The 27,012-nt window shown below is 35.4% G+C and overlaps 1 protein-coding gene across 4 annotated transcripts in view; it reads right to left on the reverse strand.

Annotated features, from left to right (window-relative positions):
- The window catches only part of LOC150105513 (uncharacterized), a 121,854-nt gene that overhangs the window by 79,715 nt on the left and 15,127 nt on the right, over positions 1-27,012 (reverse strand). The window contains exons 1-3 of one of the 4 annotated variants that reach the window (XM_090394859.1): positions 19,619-19,777; positions 10,576-10,744; positions 8,043-8,185 (exon numbers count right to left, since the gene is read on the reverse strand). In XM_090394859.1, the coding sequence (XP_090250985.1) occupies positions 8,043-8,185; positions 10,576-10,729 (297 nt within the window). In that variant the 5' untranslated portion in view covers positions 10,730-10,744; positions 19,619-19,777. Of the gene's footprint in view, positions 1-8,042; positions 8,186-10,575; positions 10,745-18,932; positions 19,181-19,618; positions 19,778-27,012 lie in introns of those variants that run through there. The other 3 variants (XM_090394862.1, XM_090394861.1, XM_090394860.1) reach the window with 3 other exon arrangements.

The raw sequence follows: 27,012 nt of genomic DNA on the forward strand, positions 1-27,012 counted from the left end.
GCATGTTTAATTTAAACTTCTATAAATGTTGTAATATTCACAGAACCTTTGGAGAGACTTTGAAAACTTGTCTACAGTGATGATATTTAGTTCTGCTCAAATTATTATTACATGACACCTCCAGGGAGTCCAAGGAGTCATCAAGGGAGGGCACTTACATTACAACTCTGTCTCCACCACTCATTCCACCAACTACTACGAACTGCAACTACCACCATCATCTACACCAGCGCCATCTGCTGCCCACCACCATCACTAGTACTTTCACAAACAATCACAAACATCCATGCCCATAGCAGGATTCGAACCCACAGTCTTTTGGCTGAAGAGCGGATACTATAACCACACGGCCAACCAGGCCAGCAAATCTTTCAGAATATAATAAATATTATCAAATCAATGTAATTTTGATCTCAATTTCAAGCTGGGCACTCAGTATCGAAGTGAATATCTAGTAATGAGTACAATATGTGAAGGAAAAGCAAATGAGTATTGAAATCTGCATGCTGATTGCTGCATAACCAGGATTATTATCATGCAAAAGCCACCAACCAGACTGCATCAAATCTTAAATCAATGTTTGTTTCTTGCTATCAAAGAACTGGTAACAGGGAGTCAGTAAAAGATCACTTAACAGCAGAGATTCAATTTACCTTTGCAGAGTGCAAGAGCATGTAGCTTGTCTTCATATACACATGTATTTTTCTGATGATGACCTCAGCAGGGGTCGAAAAGTCTAGTGTTATTTTATTAATAATAAGTAAAATAATCATTTCAACACATGTGTTTTGTGTCCCTAAATTCGTAAATATGAGATCTTTGTTATATTCCCATGATTTCTCAACTATTTGTTGTAAAGTGAAGATCTGATCCTGACAGCCTCTATTTGACCTGAATCCAGCTTGTTCTTCACCAAGCTTTTCTTCCACAATTCTTCTCACCCGTTTGGCTGAGAAAGTGTTGAGGATGTGGTTAGGGCATTGTCATTTGAACAGATAAGTTTAGCCCTGTTGTGTAGTGTCTTAATAACTCCATATTGTTGTTGTGAGAGAGGTGGTAGGATTGTTGGTGAATGTATCTGCCTGTATGGGTGAGTTTTCTATAAACTGAGAAAACCAATCAGGCTGGCAGATGACTAGTGTGTCTAAGAAAGGGAGGCTGTTGTTTTTCTCTTTTTCCAGGGTGAACTTGATTCTGGGGTGTTGGTTGTTTAAGTGTGTTACAAAGGAGAGGAGTATATCAGAGCCATGTGGCCAAATAACGAACACATCATTAACATAGCAAAGCCATGTGGTTGGTTTTTGTGGGGCAAGTTTAAGGCTTTTCTCTTCAAAAGTCTCTATAAAAAAGTTGGCCAAGGGTGGGGAGAGTGGTGAACCCATGGCTGTCCCCTCTATTAGTTTGTAGAATTTTCCTTGCCAAACAAAATAACCTCAGTTCATTGTGAACTGAAATAGGGTTGAGATATCAGGAGGAAATTTAGCTTGGATTAGCTCTAAGATTTCTTTGAGTGGGACATTTGTGAATAAGGAGACGTCAAAACTGACCATTATGTCAGTATGTTGGAGTGTAAGGTTTTCTATGCTGGCTTTGAAGTGGGCTGAGTTTTTTTATGTGTGATGGTGTGTTGCCAGTATAGTGTGTGAGCACTTTGGCCAAATGTTTAGCTAATTTGCATGTGGGGGAATCAATGCCCTTCACTATGGGACGTAATGGCACATTTTCTTTATGTATTTTTGGGAGTCCATATATACGGGTGGGTATGGAGTTAAAAGGTTTTAATTTGTTACTGACTTCTACAGGCCAAGAAGTGACCTTCTTAAGGAGCCTGTGGAGTTTTCTAATTTGTGAGTTGGTGGGATTGTACTCAATAGGGAGGTAAGTAGCCCAATCTAATAGTATAGCATTAAGCTTACCTGTGTAATCCTTTTGGTTAAGTACTACTGTGGCGTTACCTTTATCCGCTTTGGTGATTACTATTTCTTTGTTTTTCTTCAGTTCCTGCAGAGATTTATATTCCTTATTGGATATGCTGGTTTTTGGTGGTCTTGCTTTGGTGAGAATACAAGCTACATCCAGTCTAATATCGTTAGCAACGTGGTTTGGAAGATGACGGATCCCGTGTTCAATATGGATCATTATATCCTTGGCCAGTAATTTTCTGGGAGCAATGGCGAAGTTGTGGCCACGTGAGAGAGTGTTGAGTGCTTCAGGCTTCAAATTAACTGAAGAAAAGTTGACTACAGTGTCGGTAGGAAGTTTGGTACGGAGGTCGAGTTCTCAACAGCCAAGAATACCTACATAGCCCGCTAGGGGGAAACCATCAGGATTTTTAGGAGAAACAATAGCTTCCTGCTTCGTCCTCATTTACTGTGTGTAGTGCCTGTGTCCATGTGTCTTTATTTTAAGTTCCTGTGAAGATGGCAACGTGATATTGCTGAAATATTGGAAATATAGATTAAAGTTTAATTTAATTTATATCCTGTGTATGTTGTAAATTCCTTAAATTATTTAATAAACTTGGTAACCAAAATTTTTATTTTCCCCAAATCTGTGATAAAATCTTATTAATTCCATATTTACATTTAACTTGCTCACTAGCATTCTCAGTGTAAATTGGTGGTCACATGTCAAACTGTGAATTTTGCCCACTAATTCAAAGCTGCTGGCCATTTTTTGGTTGTCCACCTTGAGGATCATTTGCTATATTTTCTCTGGCCTCTTTAAAAGCACCTAAACCATTATATTAAATTACTTATGCTAGAAGAGAGCCTCAGGAGCTTCCATAGCCCAGTCGGCATAGACGAAGCTCTTTGGTTGGAAAGACCTGGGTTCAATTCCCATCCAAGATGTGAGGAATCTTCATCTGGTCTTTTTTTGACTAAAGGTTAGTTAGCTGGTCTCATACGGAGGTAAGTGGTTTTTTTCACCTGAAAACTCAGGTTTTTCATCCCCCAGAACAGGCAAACTGACCCAGTGACCATGCGCATCTACAGATGACACAGAACACACTGGGAGGCATAGGGCCAACCACCTTATCCTCAAGATGGTTGTGAAGCCCACAGCTAAGAACCTTAATGGTTCATGAAAGCTTAAGACAAGATAAGAACCTCAACTAGCAGGATGTTCATGACCTTTTGTGTTTCAGTAGTACTTTTCCCAAGCTTGATAAGCTGTGGAAAATTGGATATTGATTTGTTGTTCGATTCTGTGGTTTCTGATTGTGACATTAGGTATGACGTACAAAGGCCATCCTTACCAAAAAAAAAGCAACAACTAAAAGCTAATTGTCTGTGCTGTCAGGCCTGCCAAAGCCAAACTTCTAGCTTCTCAAGAACTGCATTAAATGCAGATTTTGATTTTTTTTTTAATTTTATTTTAGATGCAATTCACAACAACAACATCTAAGTACATATTAGCATTACTTTGTCTCTCTCTCTCTCTCTCTCTCTCTGTATTCACATAACAATATATGGATGAAGTTTGGAAAAAAAAAAAAAAAAGTCTGGATATCCTGGATCTACATACTAAATTATTAAAATTCAGTGTTTACATTTATTAAAATAATGTTTAATAAATCACACAAAGGTAGTACACACAGGATGGCTGGGCTGGATTAGCAAGCTATAAAATATACATGTGAAGGGATGACCAAAAATAGTATCAGTAAATAAGAGGGGAGGGAACCACTGTTTTTCATGACTTTCTTAGATTATGTCCATACTTGCTTCTTGTAAGCACAAACTTGATGTCAAAATATTCTTCAATGAAGTAGTAGTAATATAAAAAAACATAGCCATAAAAGCTTATTATTTAATTGGTATTGTCTTTATCTGTAAATAACTTCTGCAACATTTGACTAAGATGTCTGGCAAGAGAAAAACAAAAGAAACTAAGAGTGAAAAGAGATGAATGTGAATAAAGACCAAGTGAAGAAAAGACACAGTAAATCCCATTCTTTAGAAGTGAAGTTGGAAGTTCTGAATTGATTCAATAGAAGTTCTGATTGGTTTGATATATGAATGGTTTTCACTATAGTGTTGCTATATGAGAACCATTAGCAATAATGCTGATACAATTCGTAAGAGCATCAAAATGCTATAAGGACGTCTCCAATCAGAAGTTGAAAACTACAAATCACGTTTCGATTAAGAAGTTCTTGAAAAAGCATCCTTCAACCTCCTATGAACCTTCAGCATGCCAGCAAAATTAAAGTTACTAGTCATCATCATCATCAAATTCCTGATATATGCCCTCAAGGAATGTATAGGATGTGATAGTACTACATGAAAAATTTACATCATTACCAACCTCCTATCTACAATTCTCCTCCAAATCAGTCTGTTAAATGTCAAGACTCCAATATTATCAGGTTTATATTTCTGTCTCCTAAGGCACTTTTTACTGTATCAATCCACCTATATCTTGGTCTTTGGGTCTTTTTCCTGCCAACCTGACAGAGAACACTTGTTTTGCTAATCTTTCCTCTCCTATTCTGCTTAAGTGCCACCTGAGATTAGCTCTGCTAATGCATTCCTGGATGCTGACAATATCAAGTTCTTTCCTAATATCCTCGTTTTTAATATGATATTGCCATTGATGCCATCTATTCAGCCCCTAATCTTTCTCAGGATCTCATTTCTGCAGTCTCTACTCTTTGGTCAAGTGTTTTACTTCTAACCCAGCTCTCTGATTCATAAGTTACGATTGGTTAAAACACTGTCTGGTATAAAGCTAATTTAGTGTTTTAGCTAATTTCTCTCTTATTCCATATAAATTTATTCAATTGACTTCCTTTGTTGATTCTGTTGTCTATTTCCATATTTAACTTACCATCTTCACTAAAAATCATCCCTAAGTAGATGAAATTTTTATTTGTTCTATAAGTTTTCTATTCACATTGCAGTTGATATTTTCAATGTTTCTGCCAATTTTATGCTGACCTTCATACTGTATCTATTACAACAGTTATTCAATTTAGTCAGGGAATCTTGCAGACTTGTAGCAGATTTATTTAGAAGTATAACATCATACACAAAAAGCAAACAGCTGAGATTAACACCTCCAATGGTTGGCTGAGTGGTTAGCATGTCTGCTCTCCAGCGAAGAGGCTGCGGGTTCAAATCCTGCCGGGGGCATGGATGTGTGTGATTGTCCTACTAACTTGTGTGGAAAGGGAATCTGTGACCCTACCACTTATTCTAGCAGAAGACATTACTGCCAAAACCATGTGAGATACGGCAGTGACCATACGGCATCTACGGACGTCAAATGTGAAAAAGAAGACTTTTGATATCAGGTTTAATACCACTTTCCTTCATAATGTGATCAATATAGATAATGAATAACAGAGGGAATAATGTACATCCTTGTCTCACACCAGATTTAACATTAAACCATCTTCCTGTACTTCCTTCAATTCTAACTGCTGACTTACAACTCAAATAAAGACTAAGTATTGTTGATATAATGCCCCATTAACACCATACAACTGTAGCGTATTGAATAGCTTCTGTCTCGGCACATTGTCATATGCCTTTTCCAGATCGACAAAACGCAAATACAGATCTTTGTTATATTCCCATGATTTCTCAACTATTGGTTGCAAAGGGAAGATCTGATCCTGAGAGCCTCTATTTCGCTTGAACCCAGCTTTTCTTCCACAATTCTTCTCAACCGTTTCTCAAGTATACTCGCATATATCTTACCAGAACACACTGTAATTCTCACATTCAGTTTTATTTCCCTTTTTATATATGGGTACTATGAGAGCTCTACGCCAATCATCGGGAATTCGTCCCTCTGTCCAGGCCTTCTGAACTATGCAGTGCAGCCACTGACTTTTATACCACCATACTTCAGCATTTCTGGTCGAATATCATCTACTCCTGCTGCCTTTCCACATTTCAAGCTTTTGATAGCTTTTTCTACTTCAATTATGGATATGTATTCCTGACTGCATGCCTGGTGCTTTTTATCACTGCTGTCATCACTGCTTATTCCATTTAGCAGTTTTTCAAAGTAATTACTCCATACTTCAAGGATATCCTTTTCTCCTATTTTCATGTCACCTTTATCATCTCTAGTTCCTTTTACAGCACTCTTTCCTCAATTTCTGAGCTTCTTCAACAACCTCCAGAATATCTTGCCACCTTCTTGACATTTATTTTCTATGTTCTTGCCAAAGTCCTCCGATGACTTCTGTTTAGTCAGTTTTACACAGTGTTTAGCTGTCTTACATTTGTCTCTGTATTCTCTAAGAGCACAAGCTGACTTATTTGCAGGAACTTTTGATATGCTTTCTTCTTTTTCTTCACTGCCTCTTTAACTTTCTGTGTCCACCATGGAGCTCTGATTTTTTCATCCTTGCCACATGCCTCTCTGGCTGAATCAATCAGTGTTTTCTTCAGAGCTTGCCACTGAATCTCCAAGGTTTGGTTCTTGCTCTCAAATTCTTTCATTTTTTCTTGAATAATATTTGTGTAATTTAGTCTACAGTTCACATCTGAGAGTAGCTCAACTTTTATTCTCTTTAAAAATTTCTTACATGTTCTTCTTTTTAATATGAAATTCAATTTTATCCTGCTCAAGACTGATTTGATATGAAATTCAATTTGATATGAAATTTAATATGAAATTCAATTTTATCCTGCTCATTGGTGATCACTTCCAATTTCAAATCCTCTGTACAGTCTGGTGTCCTGCACCAGGGAGAAAACATCACTATCAACAATAATAGTCAATGAGACTTTTCTTATTCCTTGCTCCTTCTCTCCATGTGAATTTGTGCACATTTTTATGTTGGAATATGGTGTTAGTAATAACCAGTCCAGGTCCTGACCAGAAATCCAACAGGTATTTGCCATTATTATTAGCTTTGCTCTTTTCTCCAAATTTTCCCATAATATTTTTGTATGTTTTGACAATCATTTCCTACTCTGCTATTTAGATCCCTAACAAGGATCAACTTTTCATTTTTAATTGTGTTAGTTGCTTTCTCTAAAGCCTCAAAAAATTCCTTCACTTCTACCTTAGTAGAACCTTCTGTGGGACACAAAGAAGTTTCATTGTTCAGTTCCCCATTCTCATATTTGCCCACATCACTCTACCCGCAACTACCTGCAATTCAAGAAGATTAGCCTCGTATTTAGTGTTGAAGACTATAGCTACTCCTTCTTTTCCTTGAGTGTCATTGCCTGAATATAACATTTTGTATTTATTGCTCAGAAAGATCACCAGTTTTTGTCTTTTTTGTTTCAGTCATCCCTATTATGTTGATCTGGTATTTATCCAATTCCTCAGCTAGCTCCATTTCTTTGCCATTCAGGCTTCTTATGCTGATAGTACCGATCTTGAACTTTGGTGATGTTGAGTTGGGGTAAGTTTTAGAATTTGTTCCAGCAGCTGACTTTTCGCTGTTTGCCCTGGTTTCCCTGAAGAAAATAATGGGGGCCCCTTGTTTAACCAGGCGATGCCCCAGCCGGCATGAAATCTGTTATATTGTACCATCATTTAAAATTTTGGTTTAAGCCAATAAGAATACAATTTGGTTGGCTAAATCCCAAATTGCCAGCCCATCCTCGTCCGTTCAGCATCCAGGTAGATACCTAACAGGGTACACCATGAGAAGGTGAGGAGTGAACATTAGGTCAGAAGCCCTGGTCGGTTCTCAGCATTCCTTTAAAGGCTGTGTGGAGGTCTCCTCTCAGTAATATAGCTTTGACCCTTAAGCACCCCGGTTACTATGTATTAATCTTGAAAATAAATAACTATTTTAACTGTTATTTGTTTTATATGTACTGAATATTTTACTTACTATTCTTATGCCTTAATATGTATGAAAATTAGGTGTATTTCAATTAAATTAATCTTGAAAAATTGGAATCTTGCTTGTTTTGGAAAGCAACGTCTATTATCCCATGTTACATGCCTCCCACTTTCTGCATTTTCAATATACGTGGTGTTCTTAAGAACGCAACCAGTGTATAATGAGTTACCTGTATACTAATACTGAATATAATCAGTTATGTATGCAATCTTACCTGAGAAAAATCTAAGGATAACTGTTTTTTCAGCTGTAAATTCTGCTGTTCTAACAAATGAATTTCACATCTTGCTGATGAAAGAGCTTGTGCTAATGCTTTGTTGTTTCCAAGAAGGGTTTTTATCTTCTTTTTTAAGTTTGCTAAGAATTATTAGAAATGAAATGATGTTGCAAGTTATACCATTTCTTTTTAAACATTTATAAACTATAAAACTCATTTTGAACAGTATGAAATTGCATTATACACTTTTATGCACTCAATTTGCCTATGATAACAAGCTTATCGAGTTAATTTTTATCAGCTTGCTTTTGTAACAACAGAATACAGGCATTTTAAAAATAAAATTCATTTTCAGGCAAATTTCAACATCAAAAATCACTTATTTGTATCATGGGGTTAAAAAAAAATAAGGTTATTAATACTTGAAAGAAGACTTCGATACAAATGTTAATTCTGAAAAATAATGCAGTATAAGCACTGTGAATTGTACAACAATAAATATAGTTGCATTACAATGATTAAAAAACTGTAATGTTAGAGATGCTTGTATTTGTATTTTAGTACTTTAAAAGGATTACAATACTCTCATAATATATCTCTGGTATGTAGTGCTTGCTGTGAACTGTTAATTGGATGGAATGAATTATTCATTCCAAAATATTTGTTATGGTCAGCAATTATTAACTAATTATTTTTATCACTGATTATAAGTTAAAAACACAAGGAAGACTACTTCTCTCTCTCTCACACTCACACACACACACACAGAGCAAAAGAAGCAAAATTAGCTGTTATTCATTTCTTTCTTTCATGTGCTTCAGTTCAATATTCCTAAAAAAATTTCTGCAGATTTGAAATAAGATCGCTTGTTGAACCTTTCTGAAGAAATTTAAATCAAATATCTACATTGCGTTAGTTTCAGGTGTATGTGGGGGAGGGGAGGGGGAATCTCTTGTCGGTCAAAGCTAAATAACTAGGAGGAGACCACGTATTTTCACACAACTCTCCAATCCTCACCTTGTGGTGCATCTCATTATTAGACAATCACTAGGTTACTAAACAAATGAAGATGGACTAGCAATTTGAAATTCAGCTGATCAAATGCTATTCTGTAATGGCTTAGCTCACAGACAAATACAATAGTACAACATGATTCGATGTTATGAAGGCTGGAGTATTACTAAGTTAAAGAAGTCTCCCCTCACTTTTCATGAAGTAAGAAAGACAAACAGTGAAAAGTCATCTCAGAGGAGCAAACTTGACAGAACCAAAGATATATTAAGTCAATAGAAAAAGGAAAGAGTGGCTATAATAATTAACATCATTCAAAAATAAAGTTTTCGAATGATGCAATTTCAAGTAAAATAATGTGGGAAAATTTCAAATGGGAATTTGAACAATGAGACTAATTTGTGTGTACAGTACTATTCAAGAATTCACAGAAGAAAAGAAGAGAAATTTTTCAAGTCATTAGAGAAAACAAAGAAAGAAAAAAATCATAAAGAAAGAAGAAAAGCCCTGGTAATTGTTAGAAATCTAAACAGTAAGTATGAAATGAATACAAAACATATAGAAATGTTTTGGGAAAACTTGAAAGAACAAAGCTAATAACAATGGTAAGTATGTGCTTCTTTTCTGTTTGGGTCATGAACTCATCATTAATAGCATCATGCTATAAATTAAAAAAAAAATCTTCAGATGGAGGAAACACACAAGAAATAAACAATGTCTCACTATGTTACAGTTGATAATAATGATTTGATCACAATGATTCAAGATATCAAATTGTATAGAAAATTTGAAACAAAAAATGATTACTGTAGAGGGGATTTGAAATACAAAGTAAAGTACTAATTTACTTTTGAGCAGGATAAAATTAAGTATCACATTGAAAAGACAATGTGTACAAAAGTTTTAAAAAGGTAGGCTGAAAGATACAATACTACCGTGTTGTATACCGGACAGCATGGTAGCTAACACCACTGTGCTATCCAGTATGCATAACAAATGAAACACAATCATCTTACTTAATTTTCAACCTTGAATAGGATGCTTGTGCTTTTTTCACATTCATTGTCTCCTTTGCATCTCCTCTTATTCTTTGATTATTTACATATTGAACAAAAACAACACAATTGATCTGGTTAGAGCAACAGCAGTTTTGGTGTGTGTGTTGTGTGGGTGGGGAGAACTATAACAAGCACCATATGAATCTAAAATTATACTTAATAATAGAAACATTTTTATTTTTTTGATTAATGCATAAACTTCTAAAGTTACATTTGGTATGGATTCCTGTTGCCAAAAGAAATATTTTAGGCAAAAATTATTGTTATAGCATAATTTAATCATTGTAAATAACCCAATAATATTTTGCACTATCATTTGATCGATGATTATTTGTTAATATTCTAAGTAAATATGAGTTAAATTAAATAAAAATTAAATTAATTTCTAAATAGCAAACAAAATCTAAAACATTTAAATGAAAACATTATTTTCATTTAATCAAAAATAATACCATACTTACATCCAGAGAGAGAATGTGAAAGTAATGATCGATGACTGCGATCATGTGAACTTATTACTGGCCTTCGGCAAAGTACCAAGGTTGGTTTCTTTTTGATTTTGCGTTTCACACTGCTATTCGGATTGCTGCTCATATTTACTCTTCTTGGATACATGCAGAATGAATGGGACTGCAAGATTTTTAGAAATTTTTTTTTTCAGAATTTGAACTGAAATTGTAAACATTATATGAAGCTAATGCATGTGAAGTATCATAATAATAGTGTAATAATTCTTATTTAACTACAATGATTCACATTCTGTTGAAATTTTAAGGCATCTTAATATTCTTTCTTTCTTCTCTCCCACCCTATAAGTTGTATACTACAGTTGTAACTAAACAATATCGACCTTCTCACATTGAGTTTTATGCTATATTACAGCTATTTTGTAACTCATCAACAACTATTTAAATTATTATCATGAGGGCTCCTTCAGTGAGTCCAAGGATTCATTGAGAAAGGGCTGCTTTTAGTCAATCACTAAAAACACAATAGCAGCTTATTCTACATAGAGCAAAAAGAACTGAGTCCCCCACACCTGTCATCGGTTGTAAAATCTCACTTGTGTCTATTACTGTAAGATTCTCCCTTACCAACTTACATGTTTCTATCATATCTCCTCCCTCTTCATCATTCCCAATTCCACAGGCCAGAACCCATTATGGTTAATCTCTGCTAGATCATTTCAATTATCTCCTCTCAACACAGCAGTCAGAATGTAATCTTACCACAATCTTGTAAAGTGGGTGAATAATTTCATTTTTTCATAAGTATCTCTTAAACAGTGCAGTTATTTAGCCTAATGACTTAACCATCTTAGTGATGTGGTCCCTAAACTTTAAACTCCCTGTCCACTATAACCGCCAGGTTTCTAGATTCACTGACAACTTTCAGCAAATTTTCATTAATAGAAATTCTGTCTGCAATGTCCTCTGTTTCAGCAAATTTTCATTAATAGAAATTCTGTCTGCAATGTCCTCTGTTCAAAATGCATTGCATAACTTGACATCTGGCATCAATGAATTGACACTCATCATTTGCCCACAAACCAGTCTGTTCAAGTCAACTTGCAGGGATTTCATATCAGATATTCTCCAGTTATTTGCCAATGATACTTGCCAGCAAAGGTTGGCCAATTAGTAGAGCCTCTGCTACTAATGGCTCATGCAAAAAGTTAAGCAGTTTGAGCATGGTTAGTAGTTGGAAGGGGCTCAAATCGTTCGATGCAGTTGGCATACTCTATCTCAATGAGTCTTTGGACTCCCTGGAGGTGTCAAATAATAATAATACTTTTCCAAAATCACATTAATAAATAACTGGATATCACTCTCTAGACCATTCCTAATATTATTAATAAACAAATGGAACAAGAGTCCAAGTACAGAATTCTGTGGTACATCACTGGTTATCCTCCTCTTAAACTAAGCATCTCCATACACCACATTCTGATACCTATCAGTTGGCCACTCTACAGCAAGAAAAAGACCCAAAACACCAACATCTAGATGTATTGTTGCAGTCAGAAGTGTCGTAGAAAGCAGAAATATAAGATATCACAATGCTGGAGTGCTGATAAGTAATAGATTAATTTGGGCAAAAATTGTTGACAGGAATTAAATATATTAAATGTATTTAATCATGAAGTGCTGTCATAATATTTTGTATACTCCTTGAGGGTATATATCAAGAAATTAAGAGTATGATAACCTTGAAGATACATAGCAGGAATTGATAGTAGATTCAGCCAGTCTCATACAGTGGTGACAGGGTTTTTCTTTCTGAAAACTCAGATTTTTTTTCATCCTAAAGAACAAACAAGTTAGCTTGAGAATACAACTGACAAATGCAGCTGCCTACACAGATAAGACTGATTGCCCTGTCAGAGCATTGACTAGGTTTATATAAAGCAAGGTTTACTTGTTACTTCTATGATAAGATATTAAGCATAACATGCTAGAGCAAAGTGAAATATACTGAAAGTTCATAAAGCACGGATTTTCTATTAATGCTGTGTGGCAGACTTTTTTGCAATAAACCAAGCTCAGTTTAAATATGGTTCAACCAAACTGTATATAAATAAAATTATTATTAATATACGGGTTCACAATGAGTCTTCGGACCCTCCATGGTGTCCAAAGACTCATTGCGGGAGACCCAATCTATCCACACAATCTATCATACCTTTCCTTGAACTCATTAGCAGACAAAGCACTCACAACTGACTGGCAACACATTCCGCTCATTCACAACTCTCCAAGCAAAAAACTAGTCCTCACACCCCTACTAGCCACATATAATATATTCTATAGAATTACAATGTATTTTTGAATAAACAACAAACTCAAGATATGGAGTTACTAAATAACACTAAGAAGCATGGAAAGTAATCAATAATGAAGTGAAGGCTAGTTTGTCAAGTACTGATGAAAAATAAAAAAATTTCTTCGTACATGAATGTTATTTTAGTGCTTTTTCTTAATGCAACTTCTTTGACTTAAAAATTTCCAAATAACATGTCTCTCAGAGAAATACAGAACTATTACTACTGTCATGTTAATAATTCCCTGTATTCTTCTGAACATAAAAAAAATGTAATGGAATGGGAAGAAAAGGAATGAAAGATGAAGGGTTTCAGCATTACTCTTGATATCGTGAATTTTTGCTGCAGAATTTACAGAATAAGACTCCTCATGAGATGTTGAACATTTAGCAGTAGATAAAACATCAAAAAGATACTTTAAGAAACAAATTGTATATTAGTGAAATTCTAAAGAAAAATTTTTGAATTGTTTACTTGGAATATGTAAGGCTTCATAATTCCATACAGCCTCATAGCTCAATTGGTTCTGATGATGCCCTTCGGATGGAAAGATCTGGATTTGAATTCCATTCAGGACATGAAGAGCATTTATCACGGGCTTTTCAAATGAAGGTGAGTTAGCTAGTCTCATATGGAGGGGCAGTTTTCTTCCTCCTGGAAAATCATTTTTTATCTTACTAAACAAGCAAACTGGCCATAAGTAAACATGTAACTGACAGCCATAATCCACACAATGTATTAACTACCCTATCAGTGCATTAATTAGATATCAAAGAAGCCAAGTTACTTGGCAGGCCACTAGGCATAACATTAAGGCGGAAAACAGAAATGGTAATCTCATACAAGAGCAGTAGTTCAACCAGTAGAATTATACAATGGATTGGAAAAAAGTTGAAGGGGGAAAAAAAAGAAACCCATTAAAGAGGATTTAAAGACTGGAATATTGCATTTAGGCAATGCATAAGAGAGAGAGAATACTATTCCAAAAACAGTGTTCCAAATTCGGGCTGAACTTTGAAAAATGTGAACAGTAGCTTCACCTGTTTTAACAAATTAGAGGAGGGGAGGAGGAAATAATCGGATTTCTGATGGACAGTGACTGTGTAAATAATTGTAGAATACATAAATAGAAGAAAACTGAACATTATGTGAAAAACAGATCATTAATCAATGCAAGTGCTCTCTTCTGTACTAAATCAAATATTTTTAGGTTATTTGAGACACCAACCAAATGTGTGAACAGTGTTCAGCAGTTTGTATATAGAATTGTTAATGGTTCCAAATTTTCTCACAACATTTCTACAATGTTTGGTGTTCATTTCATTTCCTACACTGCTATTCAGATCTCCAACAAGGACCAACTTTCCCTTCTTTATGTCAAGTGCCTTCTTGGTGGGATCACAGGCACAAATACGTCTCAATGTCCAACTCTCCATTTTGATGTCTGCCCACATCACTCTTGCACTCTACTAATGTACTAATGCAACTGATGTGAAGTCAACAGCCTTTATATATATATACAGCAATCCCTCGATTAATGCACCCCTGATTAGTGCATCATTTTTTTTCTATACCCAAATTCGATTAGTGCACCTATATACATCTTAAAAATAAATGTTACAGATTTACAAAATTTTTGATCTATACATTTTTTTATGGCTAACTATTTTAAAGAATCACTAACCAGGATGAAATAATTTAGTTACCGATTTAAAACATTTCACAAAGTGAATTTTAATGGCATACTACATTATTTCCATGTACATTGTGTTCCAAATTTACTGCCAAAATGTAATTCATCTACTAATTACAGAGCCTTTTGATGATCATATCTTGTCCCTCCTTTGCAACTGTTTTCCTTAATTTTTTAATTTAAAGTATTTTCCCAGCCTTTCATCATGAGTAAAAGAATTAGTGAGCAAAAAAGTAGAAGTGTGAAAATAATTCGAAAAGTAATCTCATTGGAAGAAAAAATTGGAATAATAAAGAAAAATGAACAAGGCGAGTCCAGAGCAAAGATAGGACAAGAACACAAAAATGGGTGAATCAACTATAAGAGCAATTTTAAGCAAAGTTGCTGAATACAAAGAGAAAGGTAAGACAGCTTCAAGCTCATCATGCATGCACTCGAAATCAAAGTATTATAATGATTGAATTGGAGAAACTTCTTCTACGTGGATCGAAGATTGTAACCAAAAACGGATTCCGCTAAAACACTGACTTTATTAAATCAAAAGCATTAATTCTTTTTGCAACCTTGAAAGAAAGAGCTATCAATGATGGAAAAGAAGAAGAATTCCACAATAGTGCTGGTGTGGTTTGAGCATTTCAAAAAAGAGAAATAGCCAACATAATGTTTGAATCACAGGCAAAGCTGCAAGTGCAGATAACGAGATGGTCACAAATTATCCAGAGATTTCAAAGAAAATTGTGGAAGAAGGGGGGGGGGGGGACTATTGTGACTAACAAACATTTAATGTCGATGAAAGCGGCCTTTTTTTTGGAAGCGAATGCCTTCCAAAACTTTTCTGGCCAAATCAGAGAAATCTCAAGCTGGTTATAAAGTCTCAAAGTTGAATGACATTTCTGCTGGCAATAATGCAAGCCTTTTGGAATCACATTCTTCCACACTATGTAAAATAATTTTAGAGGCTTTTCAAATGAATCTAAGTTAATTAAACCTCATTCTGAGAAATTGGGCGATTCTGCCCTGTAAAATTTAGATGCACAGCAGGAAGATACTGAAGAATATGAAGAAAATTTAATTGCTGACGAGCCCAAAGAGATTTCATAGAAACAATTTAAAAATGTTCGTACAATCGAAGTTTTTAAGCAGCAATGCTTAGAGGCTAGCCCTGATGAAGAGAGAACCAGTAAAATTTGCAGAAGAATAGAAGAGGCAATAGGGTCATACCGTCAGTTGTATGCAAGAAACAGAATGCCCACCAAACGACTTTAGCTCAATTCTTTGTTAAGAAGTAGAATAATAAATTGATATTCTGAATATGTTTTATTGTCTATTAGCTTCATGGTTTTCCTTTAACTAGGCCCTGAGATATACCCTAATTCTTTTATAAAAAAATAAGGGTCAGAAAAGAAATTTGAGGAACCAATTATACTTTTTCCCATAAGTTATTATATTCGATTAGTGTGGCTGTTTTAAAGAACGCATTAATCGAGGGATTGCTGTATGTATGTATGTATGTATGTATGTATACACACACACACACACACACACACATTATCATCAAATTCCTGATATGTACCCTCAAGCAGTGTACAGGATATGATAGTACTACATGAAAAATTTACATCATTACTAACTTCCTATCTACAATTTTTCTCCAAATCAGTCTGTTACTTGTCAAGACTCCAATATTATCATTATCAGATCTTATATTTCTATTGTCTAAGGCACTTTGTACCGTATCAATCCACCTATATCTTGGTCTTCCTCTGGGTCGTTTTCCTGCCAACCTGGCAGAGAACACTTGTTTTGCTAATCTTTCCTCGCCCATTCTGTTTAAGTGACCATACCACCTGAGATTAGCTCTGCTAATGCACTCCTGGATGCCGACAATGTCAAGTTCTTTCATAATATCCTCATTTTTAATATGATATTGCCATTGATGCCATCTGTTCACGCCTCTAATCTTCCTCAGGACTCTCATATCTGCGGTCTCTAGTCTTTGGTCAAGCGTTTTCCTTCTGACCCAGCTCTCAGATCCATAAGTTAAAACTGGTTTGAACACTGTCTTGTATACAGCTAATTTAGTGTTCCGACTAATTTCTCTCTTATTCCATATGAATTTATTCAATTGACTTCCTACCATACCAGCTTTGTTGATTCTGTTGTCTATTTCCATATTTAATTTACCATCTTCACTAAAAATCGTGCCAAAGTAGCTGAAATGATTTACTTGTTCCACAGGTTCCCCATTCACAACACAGTTGACATTTTCAACAATTCTACCTATTTTCGTTGTCTTTGTCTTTTTAATGCTCAACTTCATACCATATCTATTACAACAGTTATTCAATTTAGTCAGGGACTCTTGCAAACTTGTAGCAGATTTATTTAGAAGTATAACATCATCCGCATAAAGCAAAGAGCTGACATTAACATCTCCAATTCTGATATCATGTTTAATACCACTTTCCTTCATAATGTGATTCATATAGATAATGAATAACAGAGGAGATAATGTTAAATCTTGTCTCACACCAGATTTAATATTAAACCATCTTCCTGTACTTCCTTCAATTCTAATTGCTGACTTAAGTATTGCTTGATGTAATGCGCCATTGACACCATATAACTGTAGTGTATTGAATAGCTTCTCTCTTGGCAACTTGTCATATGCCTTTTCCACATTGACAAACTTAAATACAGATCTTTGTTATATTCCCATGCTTTCTAAACTATTTGTTGTAAAGTGAAGATCTGATCCTGACAGCCTCTATTTGGCCTGAATCCAGCTTGTTCTTCACCAAGCTTTTCTTCCACAATTCTTCTCAACCGTTTCTCAAGTATGCTTGCATAGATCTTGCCAAGAACACTCAGTTGGGAAGTACCTCTGTAATTCTCACATTCAGTTATACACACACACAAGTAAACCAGTCATTAGGTTACTTGATACTTATGCTTGGGTATAGGATTAAAAGAACAATATAATTTCTTGTCAAGTTTAATAAGGCTGTCATTTAAGATATTATCCTCGTGTTTAGTGTTGAATACTATAGCTACTCATTCCTTTCCCTGGTCATTACTATATGACACCAACCATTATACCAGCTCTCCAACAGGCAGGCTGTGGTTTCAAATCCTGCCACAAGCATGGATGCTTGTGATTGTCTTTAGATTGAAGATGAATGTCATCACCTGGTGTGTGAGACCACCTCTCCGCTTATCAGAGGCCTGAAGTGGCTGGAAAAAATTCCATGTTTCGTCTCTAGAGCAGAGTTTCAAGACTATTTAAAAAATAAATACATAAATGAATATACAAAAAATATACGTAAAAATTGATAAAAATAGAAAAAATCCTTAGCCCACCCACAGTATAAAATGCAATATAGGTTTTCAAAATAACCTTTCATGGGTGGGAGCAACATAAAAACAGTTGTTTTAAACAGTGATCTACATAGCATTCTTCAATGGGGTGAGAACATCCTCTTCACCTTCAATGCTATCAAAATGCAGTCCTGCCTTTACTCTGTCTCTCTGTATGGAGCTCACTTACCCTTGTCCTTAGTAATATACAAATTAACAGACAGAATCAGATCTCTCTTTCTGCTTAGACTGACATTTTATCTCTAGCTTCTCTGGACACAAACACATCATGTTAATGACTTATTCGGCATCTAAAAAAAACAAGTATTCTCTTCTGCTCAAGATTCTATTTTTCACCAATCCAGCTAGCTCTATACAAATTCAAAATTTACCCATCCTTAGAATACTTGTTTGTAATATTTTAGGGGTGCACCTAAAATATTACTAAAAATTCTCCACGCTCTCCAGAAGAGAGCAATTCACACAGATGATTCCTACCTTATTAATTCACATCAACCTCTATCGCACTGACACAATGTCAGCTCGGTGTCTGTTCTACATGTACTTCCACGGTCGCTGAACTGGCAACCATCATCCCTCCACTTTCTAACAAGATCAGCAGCAGCTGCTGCCCAGCATTTCTTCACAGTATAACTGTAAACACACCAAATCAGATTCTGCTCTTTCTTTTTTGTTTCCACCTACTTCTATCATCTGGAAGAACCTTTCTTATTAAGTATTCCCAAACAACTACAACCTGTAACTCTTCAAGAAAAATGTCAATAAACGTCTCTCTCAGTCTTCACATGTACCACACATAAAGCTATGATATTTTTGCCTTTCATGTATAGAATCAATGTAAATAATAATAATACACTTCTCATTCCAAGACAGCATTCACTTTTCATAAAATATAAGTACATTATAAAAATAAGACATCCACTTACTTAAGATATATTATTACGTGACACCTCCAAGGAATCCAAAGACTCATCTAATATATATATATATATTACGTGGGTATTAAGTGTGTGTATATATATTTAAGTGTGTGTGTGTGTACATATATATATATATACACACACAGAATCCTATCTTCATAACAAAAATACATCTGATGAAAAACTACCATAATAGTATTTAAGAAATGAAGCACTTGGTGATCATTTGAAATTATGCATTTAGTCTCAACATCCTTAAAACCTGGTTTAATAGTCATTTAAAAGGACTTCTAATGTGTTAAACGATACAGAAATTACACAAGAGTGAAACAATAGAGGAAATGGATGCAAAAGTAAAATAAACTTTTACTATTTATATCCTCAAAAATTATTATTTTCCCGTATACTAAAGTTAAGCTACAAGCCCAGTAATATACTTTGTAAACCCCCCCCGCCGTCAGCATCTTGTTTATTTTCTTTCATTTGTTTTATGTTGAACATATCAGTTTAATAAACTACAACAAGCAGCGTCGTGTTGGTATTTCACACGCAACTAAACACAAAAAAATTCTCTTAGTTCTTAAACGTGGCTGATAGTTAACACTACCGCCAACTTGTATATATCACCAAAAAAAAAATGAACAGTTGAACTCGTGAAGTCACATTAAATATGGTTTTAATGAAACGCATACCTATTTATATTTGTTTGCACCTGAAATAAAGATATGACACATTTGGTATACTTAATGATTGCAATAAACTTTTATCGTAACTAAAACGTACATCGAATATGGTATCAATGTTTTTAAAAACAAATACTTAAACATGCATCACTAATGAAACATATAAACTCCGCGCGATGCAGTTCAAAGCCAAAAATCGGTTTAATCTCGAAACCTAAACAAACTTCTGGAATTTCATTGGTTCTACGTAAAATGTTTTTCACAAGCATGTGTTATGTTATAAAGGGCAGTTAGATATTTATTATTGGCAATCGTGTGCATAAATTTAATCTATAAAATGTACATATTCAATTATTTCCAATTTGTGAGTACATCTGTAACTTCTAAGATATCACTGGTTCTTGAGTAAATGTTTTTCGCAAGCATCTGTTACTCTTTAACTGTAGAGTGCGCTCGGATGGAACATATCTAATTTAATGTATACAATTTTTCATATGGGTATGCTTAAGGGTCAAAGCAATATAACTGAGATGAGACCGCCACATAGCTTTTAAAATAATGCGGAGAGCCGACCAGGGCTTCTGACCTGTCGGCTTTCCGTCCAATGATTTCCAATTCTCACCTTCTTGTGATGTACCCTGTTGGGTATCTACCTGGATACTAAACGAACGATGATCGGTTGTCACTTTGGGATTTAAACGATCAAATTGTACTCTTATTGGTTTAAACCAAAATACAAAATGATGGTACAACATGACCATATTTCATGCCAGCTGGGGAGTCGCCGGGTTAAACAAGGCCCCCCCCCCCATTGTTTTCGCCAGGGAACCAGAGCAAACAGCGAAAAGTCAGCTACTGGAACAAATCTGAAAACACACCCCAACTCAACATCACCACAGTTAAAGATTGGTATTATCAACATAAGAATCCTGAATGGCAAAGAAATGGAGCTAGCAAAGGAATTAGATAAGTACCAGATAGACATAATAGTGGTGACTGAAACAAAAAAGAAAAAAACTGGTGAGATCTTTCTGAGCAGTAAATACAAAATGTTATATTTAGGCAATAACAATCAAGGAAAAGAAGGAGTAGCTATGGTCTTCAACACTAAATACGAGGCTAATCTTATTGAATGGCAGGCAGTCTCAAGTAGAGTGATGTGGGCAAATATGAGAATGGGAACTGAGCAATGAGACTTATTTGTGTCCCACAAAAGGTTCTACTAAGGTAGAAGTGGAGGAATTTTTTGAGGCTTTAGAGAGAAACTGACACAATTAAAAGGCAAAAGTTGGTCCTTGTTAGGGATCTAAATAGCAGAGTAGGAAATGATTGTCAAACATACAAAAATATTTTAGAAAAATTTGGGGTAAAGAACAAAGCTAATAATAATGGCAAATACCTGTTGGATTTCTGGTCAGAACCGGGACTGGTTATTACTAACATAATGTTCAAAGTTAAAAATGTACAGAAATTCACATAGAGAGAAGACACAAGGAATAAGAAAAGTCTCATTGCCTATATTATTGTTCATAGTGGTTTTTCTCCCTGGTGCAGGACACCAGACTGTACAGAGGATTTGAAATTGGAAGTGATCACTATTTATTCTTGAGCAGGATAAAATTGAATTTCATATTAAAAAGAATAACATGTAAGAAAGTTTTAAAGCGAATATAAGTTCAGCAGCTCTCAGATGTGAACTGTAGACTAAAATACACAAAGATTATTCAAGAAAAAAAGAAAGAGTTTGAGAGCAGGAACCAAACATTAGAGATTCAGTGGCAAGCCATGAAGAAAACACTGATTAATTCAGCCAGAGAGAGGCATGTGGCGAGGTTGTGTGCATGGATAGAAATATCGGATCTCCATGGTAGACACAGGAAGTTAAAGAGGCAGTGAAGGAAAAGAAGAAAGCATATCAAAAGTTCCTGGCAAATGAGTCAGCTTGTGCTCTTAGAGAATACAGAGACAAATGTAAAAAAATTAAACACTGTGTAAAACTGATTAAACAAAAGTGATGGGAGGACTTTGGCAAAAACATACAAAATAAATCGATACAAAATTAATAACGGAAAAAACTCACTTACAAAGATTATTTAATAGTATAATTTTCGACTGTGTGTCACAGGCATCTTCAGTACATTAAGCTCAAATTAAACAATAACTGACAATTCCTAAAAGCGCCAACTAAGTAGCTGTTTAATATGAGCTTAATGTACTGAAGATGCCTGTGACACACAGGCGAAAATTATACTATTAAATAATCTTTGTGCGTGAGTTTTTTTCCGTTATTAATTTTGTATCGATATGTATACTCACAGTATACCTCTTTTAAAACTTATACAAAATAAACATCAAGAAGGTGGCAAAATATTCTGGAGGTTGTTGAAGAAGCTTAGTAATGGAGAAAGTAGTGCTGTAAAAGGAGTTAGAGATGATAAAGATGACATGAAAATGGGAGAAAAATATATCCTTGAAGTTTGAAGTAATTACTGCGAAAACTTGCTAAATGAATCAAGCAGTGATAGCACAGTGGTAAACAAACGTTCAACAGGCATACAGTCTGGAATTCACCTCCATACTTGAAATAGAAAAGCCATCAAAGACAGCAGGAGTAGAAGATATTCGACTAGAAATGCAGAAGCATGGTGGTATAAAAGTCTTACAGTGGCTGCACTGCATAGTTCAGATGTCCTGGACAGAGGGACGAATTCCCGATGATTGGAGTAAAGCTCTCATAGTACCCATATATAAAAAGGAAAATAAAACTGAATGTGAGAATTACAGAGTGTTCCTGGTAAGATATATGCGAGTATACTTGAGAAAAGGTTGAGAAGAATTGTGGAAGAAAAGCTTGGTGATGAACAAGCTGGATTCAGGCCAAATAGAGGCTGTCAGGATCAGATCTTCCCTTTGCAACAAATAGTTGAGAAATCATGGGAATATAACAAAGATCTGTATTTACGTTTTGTCAATCTGAAAAAGGCATATGACAAGGTGCCACGAGAGAAGCTATTAAATACGCTACACTTAATGGTGTCAATGGGGCATTATATCAAGCAATACTTTGTCTTTGTTTGAGTTGTAAGTCAGCAGTTAGAATTGAAGGAGGTACAGGAAGATGGTTTAATGTTAAATCTGGTGTGAGACAAGGATGTACATTATTCCCTCTGTTATTCATTATCTATATTGATCACATTATGAAGGAAGTGGTATTAAACATGATATCAAAATTGGAGATGTTGATGTGAGCTCTTTGCTTTATGGACGATGTTATACTTCTAAATAAATCCGCTACAAGTCTGCAAGATTCCCTGACTAAATTGAAAACTGTTGTAATAGATATGGTATGAAGATCAACAATAAACAAGTAAAACATTTCAGCTACTTTGGCACGATGTTTAGTGAAGATGGTAAATTGAATATAGAAATCGATAACAGAATCAACAAAGCTGGTATGGTACTAAATCAAATGAACAAATTGAAATGGAATAAGAGAGAAATTAGTCGGAACACTAAATTAGCTGTATACAAGAGAATGTTCAAACCAATTTTAATTTATGGATCTGAGAGCTGGGTGAGAAGTAAAACACTATCAAAGACTAGAGACTGCAGTTATGAGAGTCCTGAGAAAGATTAGAGTCGTGAACGCATGGTAGCAATGACAATATCATATTAAAAACGAGGATATTAGGAAAGAACTTGACATTGTCAGCATCCAGGAATGCGTTAGCAGAGCTAATCTCAAGCGGTATAGTTACTTAAACAGAATGGGCGAAGAAAGATTAATAAAACAAGCTTTCTCTGCCAGGTTGGCAGGAAAACGACCCAGAGGAAGACGAAGATATAGGTGGATTGATACGGTACAAAGTTTCTTGGATGATAGAAATATGAGATCTGATAATGTTGAAGTCTTGACAAGTAACAGATTAGCATCAAAAGCAGTCACGGTTATCATATCCTGTGCACCCCCTTGAGGGGACATGGCAGAAATATGATGATGATGAATTTTTCATATTTCAAATAAATGAAATAAATTCTCTAACTCCTATTCTCCAAAGGAAACAGGAAAATTCCCTTTGCCCTAACTTTTGGAAGATATGATGGGCAATCAGTTTCCATCTAGCGAACATAGGCTATCAATGAACCAAAGCTTTATAGGAGAGAGAGATCAGTATGGCAGACAACTGCCACTATCTCATGGCCCCTTAGCTCTATTATTTGTATTGTTGTCTGTAATAGTGTGAATTCTAGAGAAGATTTTGTTGTGATGTGGAATTAAAAATTCGAGTTTTCGGGAGAAAAAAGAAAACAATCTAACTTGGAAACAGATCGTAGAAAGTATTTTTTATAAAAAAAAACTTTACTATTTCACTATAATTGAACTTATGTCTTCAGATCGACTAGCGCTACTGAGGAAAACGCATTTCCTACAGTCACCTTACATACTTCAGTCATTTATATTTCATTGATATATCTAATGTACCAATTCAAATTTCATAACCACACAGTATTGTGTAGTAATGTTAATATTGTTACAATTTGAAAAGTTCGCATCTTACTTGGAATTTTTTCAACGAATTCAGCTGTTGTCCTTATAACACAGAAGTTATTTTAAAAGCATGTACAGATAATGTTATACTAAAATTTTATGATAGAAATTATTCAACTATATTTACAAAATTACATACAGCTTAATCAGAACTGCAGAGGGAGAGAGTATAAGGAATTTTAGGGCTGGTAAATATGACAAGCTTAGAAGATTGCTTGGATTGGTGCCATGGCATATAAACTGCAAGTGCTTGATACCGATAGCGCATGAGAAGCGGTAAAGAAGTGTTTGAGGAAGGTGATGGCAGATTTCATACCTGCAGAGTAAATCAAGTGGGAGTTAAATGAATGAATGTCGTCATTAAGCTGAAGCTGAAAAAAAAATTGTGGAGGGAATTTAAGGAAAAAGTTGACCAGCAGGCACACTAACAGTATAAGGCACAAGTCATAAGGGAAACTAATGTGGTAACAAAGGCAAAAGCAGCGTATGAAAGGAACTTAGCAATGAAGGATAAAGATAGCCCCGAACGATACTTTCGATATGCTACAAGTAAAAGAAAGAATGTTTATGGCAAAATGATTTCAATGAATGCGGATGGTAGGGAGGTAATTGAATCAGTCGAAATAGTAGAATTACTAAATGAACACTTTGCAAGAGTAAATCATCCAGGTGGTGATGCGCAGGAGCGAGAGAGCCAAAGGCTTATATGGGAGCTGACGTAAATGAAATCGAGGTGCATAGCATATTACAGAACCTTAATGTGAAAACAGCTGTGAAATTGGATGATATACCGGCGCGAATTTTACGTGAAGCGGCGACTATTAAACCATATTGTTTAATCTAAGTCTCAGCTCTGGGTCAGTCCCAAGGGGCTGGAAAGAGAGGAAATAGTTTCATTGCATAAAGGACTGGTGTAGAAAATTACAGATCAATCAGCATATAAGGAGTTGTTGTCAAATTATTGGAGAAGTTGGTCAAAAGCAAAATACGGGAATGGGTAGATGGAAATAGGATACTGTATGAGGTCAGGAGGGTTTTTGTGAGGGATAGGTCATGCTATTAAGTAGTTTATTTAGGAGCAGAGTCAAAAAGAAAGCCTCTGACTAGTGGCGGCCGCAGGGTTCTGGGACTGCTACTGTTTAATTTGTACATTAACAATAGAGAAATGGAACTGAGAGGAATTGTTCAGTTGTTAGCTGATGATGCAAAGAGCTATAGTTACAGATGATATCAAAATTTTTCAGAATGATTTGGATAGATTAGCAGACTGGGCAAAGGAGAATGGATATCAGTTTAATGTGGCAAAGTGTAAGGCTATGTATTTTGGGGTGAAAAGATTACTAGCTGTATCACATTGGTGGAACTGTACTCCAGGAAATTGATGAAGCCAGAGACTTGGGAGTATTGGTGGAGAGAAGTTAAAGTGTATAGGGAACATAGCCATAGTGCATAATGCAGCTCATCAGATTACTTGGTTACTGAAGAATACTTTGACGAGTAGAGACAAGCAAGTTATTATTCCTCTTTATTTAGCATTGATTAGACCCATCTTGACTACAGTGTTCAGATCTGAGTTTCAGGGTTTCTTGGTGATGGGGGTGGAGAGGATCTGGAGGCGAGATGGTAACAGGTCTATGGTATGAGCCTTACGAGAACAGGTTGAAGATTTGTGTGATACAGAAACTGGTTGATAGGGGGAAGAGGTGAGATGACTGAGAGATACTGAAGGGATTTTATAAGATTAATTCAGAGGAAAATTTTCAGATCAGGTTTGGTGATGGGAGAATTAGGGGCCATCCTTGAAAACTGAGTAAGAGTGTAGTTAACAATGGTGTTAGAACTAGGTTTTTGCTTAGGGAGTGGTGAATGAGTGGAATAGGTTGCCGAAGCCTGTTGCGGGTGCCATGACTGATAATGGGTTCAAAGCGAAGTATGATAGATACTGAACAAATGTTGGATAGTTCTTGACATGATGTGGTAGGACCTTCCTCGATGAGTCAAAGGACTCCTTATAGTAGCACGTAATAATAATAATAATAATAATTGAGACAAAATTGACGTGAACAAGACATGGCAATGGCTTCAACACGGATACATTAAGAAAGGAACAGAAAGATTTATTCTAGCAGCTCAAGAGCAGGCATTACAAACTAATGCAATCAAAGCAAAAATTCTGAACATCAATAATAACAGAAAATGCAGATCATGCGATCAGAAAGATGAGAATGTAGAACATCTAATCAGTGCCTGCAGCCAAATAGCTCAAACTGACTATAAATACCGCCATGATCAAGTGGCTAAAATAGTTCATTAGCATGTATGCAAAAAATACGGATTTCCTACTTCTGATAACTGGTGGCAGCATAAAATAGAGACTGTATTGGAAAACGAAACAGAAAAAATTCTCTGGGACTTTAGAATACAAACTGATCGGCATTTGGAACACACTAGACCTGACATCACAATTATCGAATATCGACAAGTTTGGATTATCGATATTGCAGTACCCAGTGATAACAACATTAACAACAAAGACTGGGGAAAATTACTAAATGTCGAGATCTGGCAATTGAATTTGGCCGACTGTGACTTAAACACACCAAAGTCATCCCAATAGTTATCTTTGCAACTTCATAGAAGCTGTCCAACTATTTACAGCAATTAAAAATCAATGAAGTGACCACATATGACTTACAAAAAGCAGCATTACTTGGAACAGTCCATATTTTACGACACAACCTGATGGACTATTCTTAGATTCTTGGGTAGAATCTGAATTTTTCTGAATCACCAGTCAAATTTTTATTTATATGATATCTTGTTTTGACTGTGTATCAATTATGTGAAAATAATA

This window comes from Typopeltis vanoorti, chromosome 6 (genome assembly GCF_054136105.1).
Source record: "Typopeltis vanoorti isolate ZY-2024b chromosome 6, IOZ_Tvanoo_1.0, whole genome shotgun sequence".
In the NCBI taxonomy this organism is placed as follows: domain Eukaryota; kingdom Metazoa; phylum Arthropoda; class Arachnida; order Uropygi; family Thelyphonidae; genus Typopeltis; species Typopeltis vanoorti.